General features: G+C 34.5%; 1 protein-coding gene across 4 annotated transcripts in view; it reads left to right on the forward strand.

Moving 5' to 3' along the window:
* NIPBL (NIPBL cohesin loading factor) overlaps positions 1-4,411 on the forward strand; it is a 203,709-nt gene extending 199,298 nt beyond the window's left edge. For 2 of the 4 annotated variants that reach the window (XM_058307903.2, XM_058307907.2), the window contains 3 exons: positions 1,346-1,520; positions 2,676-2,905; positions 3,428-4,411. In XM_058307903.2, coding sequence (XP_058163886.1) covers positions 1,346-1,520; positions 2,676-2,905; positions 3,428-3,434 — 412 coding nt within the window. In that variant the 3' untranslated portion in view covers positions 3,435-4,411. The remainder of the gene's footprint in view (positions 1-1,345; positions 1,521-2,675; positions 2,906-3,427) is intronic. The other 2 variants (XM_058307893.2, XM_058307899.2) reach the window with 2 other exon arrangements.
* The last annotated feature ends 4,941 nt before the right edge of the window (positions 4,412-9,352 follow it).

Below are 9,352 nucleotides of genomic sequence, written 5' to 3' on the forward strand. Positions count from 1 at the left end.
TGATAATACCTTTCAAATTAAAGGACTTATTTTAGTCATTTTCCTAAAAGGACTTTTTAGAGAGTCATACTAATCCTAAAATAGAATACAAATTTTAAGTTTTTAAAGAGCTATGACAGGAAGCAGATGTGGCTTAAACGGTTGTGCACCTGCATTCCACATGGGAGGTCCCAGATTCAGTCCCCAGTACCTCCTGAAAAAAAAACAAGAAAACAAATGAAAAAATCCAACTCAGGACAGCTGATGTGGTTCAGTGGTTGAGCTCCAAATTCCCACATGTGAGGTGTCCTGGGTTTAATCCCCAGCCCTGGTGCCTCGGAAAAAAACAACAACTATGAAATAGAAACAGATGCAGACCAACTAGGCTGAGCTCTAACAGAACCTTTTATAGTCTTTAAAGTTTCTTATAAGTTAAGAGATAGAAAAAATACTGATTACTGTGAATGTCTTGTAATTTTATGCACCATTAGTCATTAAGGTACCTTTTTTGCCTTTACCCATGCATTGTTGTCCATTTTCACATTCATTAAAGCCTTACGTTAGGAAGCACAAAATCAAATGTTTGCAGGAACAAGGTAATGAAATGAGTGAAGTGGACCTAGTAGAGGGTCAATGGCAAACTGGAAATAGCATGTTTCATATAAAAGATCAGGTATTACTCAGGTATCCATGAGATTGTTGCCACAACAGAAGATAGCCAAAGCTCCCACTTTTTCAAAAGAACCTAGAAATCCAGATATTTATGTTTAATATCATGATGTTAAATGTTGATGGTTTAAGACTTTGTAAGGTCTTGGGGACAGTGCTAAGGAGTTGAAAGATTTTTAAGGAGAGTTGGTAATAATCTGAAACAGGTTTGTAAACAATCATGTTGACTGCTGTGTAGAGAATGAGTAGTAGGGGGTCAAAAAGTAGAAGGAAATAAACTATGTAGCTAGTATTGAGTAATCACTGTACTAAAATTTCCCTATATTCACAATCACAGTATCAAAAAATAGACATGAAAAACTGATTTCACTAAAAATTATACTTACCTATAATTGGATTTCTACAAATGTATTACTTCTATACATTCAGATTCCTTTTCTCCATTATCATTTGGGTGCCTCTACTCAAGACAAATACTATTGGAAACGAGAATATTTTTTCACCCTTTGTCTTTGTGTTTACTTCCATTTTTTAAATTATCTCTATTTTGTGTCCAAGTCCACTGGTTGAAATCTATAGGGACAGTAAGTTTAATCATTAGGAAGTGAGTAAACTTTAACTAGAATACTACAATTTAATTTAACTGCCTGACATTTTTTTTAAGTTTAAATTTTGTGGCTCTTTCTTCCCAAAACAGTAAAATTCAGAAATATTCTCCATCTGAATCTGCAAAAGTTTATGATAAAGCAATTAACCGAAAAACGGGAGTTCATTTTCATCCCAAACAAACACTGGACTTCCTGCGGAGTGATATGGCTAATTCTAAAATCACTGAAGATGTGAAGAGGAGTATAGTAAAACAGTATCTAGATGTGAGTAGTGAAACCAAAATATATTTTCTGCTCTTTTATGAAAAGTAAATTCTTTTTTGGGAAATAGCTATCTCCTTTATATTGCATGTAAGTAGCTTCATGAATTGTTGAGATTATTTTTCTCATATGTGGTTTTAACCAGTTACTAGAAGCTTACCTTTCCCATTGCACCCACTGCGTCATTATTATTTTTCTTAGGGAGCAGCAGCCCACCAAAAATTTTGTTTTAACCAAAATGAAAATTTATAGGAAAATGTGTTTGTGTGTTTATTTTTTCTTTAATTCAATGGATTATACAGTTTATATTTCATAAAGGCAAAGCAGTGAGAAGAATCCTACCCCATTCAACCACTCTGCTTCTCTCCTTCTGACAACCAGTATTATTTTTCATGTATTCTTACATGAATAATACAAGTACATATATTTGTATATCTCTTGTATGTATGCTCACTAACAAGTATGTGGATATGGATTTGTGTATATATAGTCTTTTTAAAGCATCTTGAGAGGACTGTCCTTAAAATAAAAGTAAAATCATATTTTAATCTACTTTAAGCAAGGAGCTAAACATAACTAATATGGCTTTAAGTGAGACCAAGAAAGAAATCTACACAATGGTTTCCATATTAGTCATAGACTTTGTAAATCTTATACCCTCAAATTGAAAAATATAAAATTAATTGTTCAATTTAAACTTCTTCAACATTATTTGCTTCTTCTTGTATCCTCTTATTTGGATAGAGAACAGAGGGGCAGAGAACTAAAAGATCTCTTTCATTAATTATTAATTACCTGGTTGCTTGGTGACTTGGACCAGGAATTAACAAACTGTGACTTGTGGGCCCAATCCAACCCACTGCAGTTTTTGTAAATAAAGTTTTATTGAAATACAGCCCATGCCCATTCACTTATGTATTGTTTGTAGCTACTTTCATGGTGTAATGGCAGAGTCAAATAATTGTGATAGAGACCATATGGACTGCAAAGCCAAAAATATTTACTATCTGTCCATTACAAAAAAAATTTGCCAACCCCTGACATGGACAGTAGTTAAAGGCTATTCCATTCAACTAAACTACTGCCATAGAAAATATTTAGGGATTTGACAGTCTTGTTTGAAATATGTAGTTAAAACTCTCATATCTACTTTTTAAGTTCAAACTTCTCATGGAACATCTGGACCCTGATGAAGAGGAAGAAGAAGGGGAGGTGTCAGCCAGCACGAATGCTCGGAACAAAGCAATTACCTCGCTGCTTGGAGGAGGCAGCCCTAAAAATAATGCAGCAGCAGAGACAGAAGATGATGAAAGTGATGGGGAGGATAGAGGAGGAGGCACTTCAGGGGTGAGGCGGAGGAGGAGTCAACGTATTTCGCAGCGTATTACGTAAAATGATTTTTATGTGCTTATATATGTCAGTCTATTAAATGTATACAAAGTAATGTAATACTTATGAGAGAAAAACATTTTGTAGATAGAGATTCTCTACTTAACCGTTTATACATCCTTTTGTAGAAAGTTTAACATAAAAGACAATAAAAAAGAAAAAAACAGAAATGAGATTTATCCAGCATAAAGGGTTATTAATTTTTCTTTGGATTGTATTAATGTGTGTTATCCTTTTTATTGTTGCTAAGTTTTTATGTAGCCTTATGGTTCATATGTATATATAATTTTATATATCAATAAGAGTAAAAACACGGGTACAAATGAAGAGTTATATGGTTTTACAAGTATGTGTTAACCCCTTGGCGCTGGCGGTCACGGTGCGTCTCATTGCCGGCAATGGAAGTGTGCCGGGAAATCCCACCTCCCGGCGTCAAGGGATTAAAAGCAATAAAAACAATAATTTCCCTAAAATTCTTCTGTGTAACACTTGGTCTTTTTTCCCCCCTCCCAATGTTTTAGTCATTGAGAAGGTCAAAACGAAATTCAGACTCTACGGAGTTGGCAGCACAGATGAATGAAAGTGTTGACGTCATGGATGTCATCGCTATTTGCTGTCCAAAGTACAAAGATCGACCACAAATTGCAAGAGTAGTACAGAAAACCAGCAATGGCTTCAGTGTTCAGTGGATGGCAGGCTCCTACAGTGGCTCCTGGACTGAGGCTAAACGCCGTGATGGCCGCAAACTGGTGCCTTGGGTAGACACTATTAAAGAGTCAGACATTATTTACAAAAAAATTGCTCTAACGAGTGCTAATAAGCTGACTAATAAAGTTGTTCAGACTTTACGATCCCTGTATGCTGCCAAGGATGGGACCTCCAGCTAATGAATTTGTACATGCAGCCAAATTTACAGGAATTTTTTTAAAAGGCAGAGAAACTTGAAATATCAACATTCTGGCAAAAAAAAAAATCAGTTTTATGAAGAGTAAGAATGGAACCTGGGATGCAGGAACAAAAGAAGGAAATGTTGGGCAAACATTTTTGTGGGAGCTCCCTTCGCTGTTGTGCAGCAGAAACAGATTCTCAGTTCATTTTTACTCCCACTGTATTATAGTTTAACAAAAATTGTTTATATCTTGGAAAAAACTTTCTGTTTAAAAAAATAAACAAGTGAATGTTGGAAATTAGTCTGTTAATGTTCTTAATAAAGTGTTCTTGGAGTTTAACCTAGCAGCGGATGGCTTTCTTTAGCTTAGCCCAGTTTCCAGGGAAGCATTGTTTTTTCCAGGCTGTAAAATGACAGAATCTCCTGGATATATAATTTATTCTGTTGACAAAAAAACAAAAAAAGCATGCAGTATCTATGACCTATCTGCAGAAGGAGTTTTTGTAAATGTAGATTTTGATGTATTAGGTCACCCTGAAAACAATACAAGAAAAGGGATCCCCAGGCAATCTGGTGGAGCGAATACTGCAATAAATTTTTTTACTTCTCTTTGTTACTTGTCTGTTTCCATTTGAATTTCTTATTGTAAAAATCTGTTTAAATCCATTTATATTATTTTGCAGTCTTTTATGTAAAATTTATTATATCACTGGTTTTCAAAGCAAAACATAAATATTGTTTATACAGTTTGTATAGGCTGGCTTCTGAATAATTGGTATCTATTATTTTTCATACCCATAAGAGGGTGTAAACAATTAACTCCAGGGTTTTATTGTATCCTGCTATATTTAGTATTAACTATATATGATTGAGCACTGTGCCAAACACATTTTCAAGAGTACATTTTGATATAAAAAGAAACTATAGTTTATTCCTTGTATGCTTCAATTTCTTTCTAATGATGTCACAATGATAATATTTATTTTTTTAAACCTGGGGGAAAGGTAACAATCACTATTTGGGGAAAACAGCATTTCTCTTGGTTAAAATTACGCCGTGTTATCTTAGAAATAACCTGTTGAAATGAGCACTTCATAATTACACTACATTTTTCACAAATTACTTTTTAATACTGGAGAGGATTAATCTTATTGAGATGTTTATCCATTTTCTACTCTAAAAGTTTTATTATACATCTTTTGGAAATAGTTGTCCTCATGTGTTAGTTACTACAAACATGTTTTGACTAAATGAGGGGGGGTGTTTAATCAGTTGTTTCCCATAGTGGATACTTTTAAAAATAGTAATGCCTAACATTTATAGGGAATGAGGGTCTGTCAATTCTTTAAAAGAATATGTACTTGTTTTGAAATTGTTGTTTCAAAAATTTGACTTTCTTGAATGCTAGGTTTTATGAAATTGGCAAATAAGATACTCAGTTTCTGAGGAAGAGTAATATCACCACAAAATACATTTTTGTGAAAACCATTAAACCACGATGAAACTAACTACTCAGGATCTATTTTGTATGTGAAATTATTTCAGAACATTTTCTTAAAGGAAATGTTTTCTCCCTCTACTTTTTCTTCCATTTTACCATGCTTTCTTTTCCCTTTTCCTGTGAATTCTTTGAAACAAAGCTAATTTCCCCCTTTTGGAGATTGTTTATACATACTATTTCTTATTCAACAAAGAATTTGAGGTAGCTAGTGAAGAAAATAATATGTCTATAAGAGAAAGGTACCAATGAAAAATACATAAATGAGAATATGAAGTCCAGCCTAGAAAGTATTGAAGATTGAAAATGGAGGGAAGGGGGATCAGAAAGCCAATTTTGAATGCTATATGCCTGACCCTTAATAATGCATGCTGTCAATAATTCTCACAAAAAACTCTGCTAGATCTGCTAGGTAAGTGTTTTTTAGATAAAGGGACTGTGAATCAGCAGGATTCAGGAATTTCCTAATAAATGACATAATAGAGATTTGGATTTGAAATAGTTGCTTCTCATTACCCTAAGCTACTTGAACATTAAACATTAAGATAGACGATCCTTACTGAGAGTAAACCAGTTCCTCTGATCCTTGGAGTATATAATGGGGGATCCTATTTAGAGTGAGCTATAGAAAGTAGATTCATGTAAGGTTTCTGTTATCTCCATTGGTCATAAATGAATAATGTTGTCTATTTGAAACCAACTCACATTTAAGAATTTTATCTACTATAAGCCAAATGTTGCTGTAACTCAGAAGTCAATCTCTAAGTACACAACCCAAAGAATTCAAGAAGAAGATTTATCAAAGATGTTTTTAGGTCTTAATACTAAAATAAGTTAAGACCTTGGCGGTCAAATACAGAAATCAACCTTTTCAGGTTTATTTGGGTTTTACAAAATTCTATCCTAATCTATAGTTTGTTGATACTGTAGTCAACCATATGTTATACTGACGTATTGAAGATATGTTATATTTGATATTAAAATGTCCGAGTACCTTTTTGTCTTTCTAATGTTAAATTTTTGTATTATTTAAATCATTATTTTAAGAAAGAATGGGTATTTTTAATAACCATACCAAAATATAGATAAATGGTAGAAATAGAATTTGGTACTCTCCAGCAGGAAAGATGCTGAGCTTTTAGAGAAAGGTAAATACCTTATTCTGTCTATAGGTTGATTGATTTAACTGCTAGCAGGTAACTGAAGCACACAGGCAATTTTTGATGACAGTAGTCTATCTCATGAATACAGGTAAGTCAGACTGATTTTGTAGATTTTATGCCCAGTCTACATATTTTCATTTACATATTTATCATTTTCATTTAGAAACTAAACCAGAGAAATATATGGTCTTCCCTCCCTTCCTACACTCACATACAATGTCCTGTGGACATTACCATTGTCCACATGACCTGCAACTTCAGAAGTGTTTATGGATCTTAAGTTGGGATAACATTGCCTTTACAAATCTGTAAACCCATCAGATTACCACTTGAAATAATGTATTTTGAAATGTGATAGTAATTTTTGCTCTACAAAACTCTTGTTTGTTTGAACCTTTTGCTCTTTGCCTTGGCTATTTTAAAACTAAAGTTTGATCCCCTGGCTAATTTTTATCATAGGAATATTATTTATTACAAAAGTTGATTTATTTGAATATATATATATTTTTTTTTAAGATTTATTTTTTATTTATTTCTCTCCCCTTCCCTATCCTCCCTCCCCCCCAGTTGTCTGCTCTCTCTGTCCATTCGTTGTGTGTTCTTGTGTCCACCTGTATTCTGGTCTGTGGCACCTGGAATTTGTCTCTTTGTTGTGACATCTTGCTGTGTCTCTCCGCGTGTGCGGCACCACTCCTTGGCAGGCTGCACTTTTCTCACACTGGGCAGCTCTCCTTATGGGGCACACTCCTTGCGCGTGGTTCTCCCCTACTCGAGGGACACCCCTGCGTGGCAGGGCACTCATGCGCATCAGCACTGCCTGTGGGCCAGCTCATCACACAGGTCAGGAGGCCCTGGGTTTTAACTTGGACTTCCTGTGTGGTAGGCAGACACCCTATCCGTTGGGCCAAATCTGCTTCCCTGAATATTTTTCTAAATACACCTCTTGTCTTATTGGTCCTGAGAAATAATTGAATCCAAATTAAGTTTGATAAGTCACTGGCAGATTCCATTTCCCATAGTTTACTGGCTAAGTGATCATAAAATCCCCATGTATTTTTGCACGACAGGTGAGTGCCACCAGGCCACCCTTTGAAACTTTCTAGTTACTCTGGGTTTTTTGCTCAGAGTTACACAATATGCACAGCAAATCTTTTTTCCCCCCTTTTTATTGGAAAGAATTCTTTTAACTTTTTCTGGAAATCACCCCATATCCATCATTCCATTTCAATCATTCTGAATTGTCCAAGCTATTTGATATACACTCCCCATATGTTTCTGAACCTCATCCAAGGCATTGTATTAGTTCATCTATAAATCTCTATATGTTAATACTTCATTGACATCAAATATTCACTTACGTGTTCAAATATCCAATTTTTTTAATGTCCTTTTAAAATCTTTTTATGTTTCTTCATCTGCACATTTTTTGTAAAGAAACGATTATTTATCCTTGGGTTTTTAAGAAAACATTGTTTATAATCCTTTTTCCTACCTGAATTTACTGGAGATTTGAGAGGCACTATCTCAGTCTACATTACTAGAACAGAGGCACCATTACAGAGATAATGAAGTAGGAAGGTAGATCCTTTGGAAGTAGCGTTGCCAAATGCCAGGCAGCAATTGGAGGTGAAGAACTAAGGTAAGAAAATGGTAGTTTAAATCGAGGATTCTTAGAACAGCATACAGGACACAACAGCTCAACCTTCCTGTAGAAAATGGAAAGTTATTTTGTGTTACTTTATTAGTCTTTACCCTTATTTTAGCCTTTTTTCTTCTAAGAAACAGCAGTGTAAGTTTGCCTAGATTATAACTTGCCTAGAATTTTAATTTAGACTTTATTAGATTTAGATCCTGGAATAAAAAGGGAAAAAAATCCTTATGACCTCAATTTGCCATAAAACCTAAACCAAAAATGGATCTCCTTGATGCATAGGTTAGTATTTATCTGTAGAATTATACAATATGAGGGATGGGATCTGCAAAACCGTTTAATCCGTTGTTCTTAACCACTTTGGAATTTGTGAACCCTTTTGAGAATCTAATGAAACCTTAGAAAACTGAACAAATTCATATCTAGAATTGTGCATACAATTCAGGGGGTTCATTGTTGACCCCATACCAGTTCCATGTATGAACCACTTTGAGAAATCATGTACTGCAGGTTAAGAGCTCCTTTTTAAACCCTTTTTTTAAGAAGGGAAAATTGAAATAACACCCTGAAGTTATGTGCCTAGTTAGTACCAGAACCAAGAGCATCCCTCAGGGCTTACCTTCCTGATCAGTTTCTCTTATAAAGCAGATATCATTTGGGAAAATCGTTATTCAGTTGCATGAAAGATTTGAATGTAGGCTACCTACTGACTAATTTTAGATTTTTAAAATATTTTTCTAAAAGATGCATTTTTATATTATTAGATATTGTGATGCCTACCTTTCAGTCTATTAGATAAACAGAAAAAGGTAAAATGTGGTATTTTATTGTGTGTTCTGTATTTTAGTTATCTTTTAGACTGCCTGGCTTGATATAGAAGACTACGCTTGGTGGAAAGAGCACTGATTTTGAAGTCAGAAGACTTAGTTTGAAGATGTGTCTGGAATAAGTGTAAACTGACATTTGGTAAATAAAATCACGTAGTATATTACATGGGAGCTGATCTTTTTTAATCCCTCACCTTTTATCTGTGCATATGTGGATCATCAGAACATTTGATTCAGCATGGAGGTGGGGGTGGAATTCTGAAAGTCTGTCCATTATGTGGGAGGAGCCAGGATACAAGTAGTACAGTATCAAAAGATGAAGTATAGAAAGTAAGGAGGAATAAGTGCAGTTTTGGTAACAAATTTTAATTTGTAATTGAAGGATTTTAAGCAAGGGATTAATGAAAGCTTGCTCTGA

The sequence above is a fragment of the Dasypus novemcinctus genome, chromosome 2 (assembly GCF_030445035.2).
Source record: "Dasypus novemcinctus isolate mDasNov1 chromosome 2, mDasNov1.1.hap2, whole genome shotgun sequence".
Classification (NCBI taxonomy): Eukaryota; Metazoa; Chordata; class Mammalia; order Cingulata; family Dasypodidae; genus Dasypus; species Dasypus novemcinctus.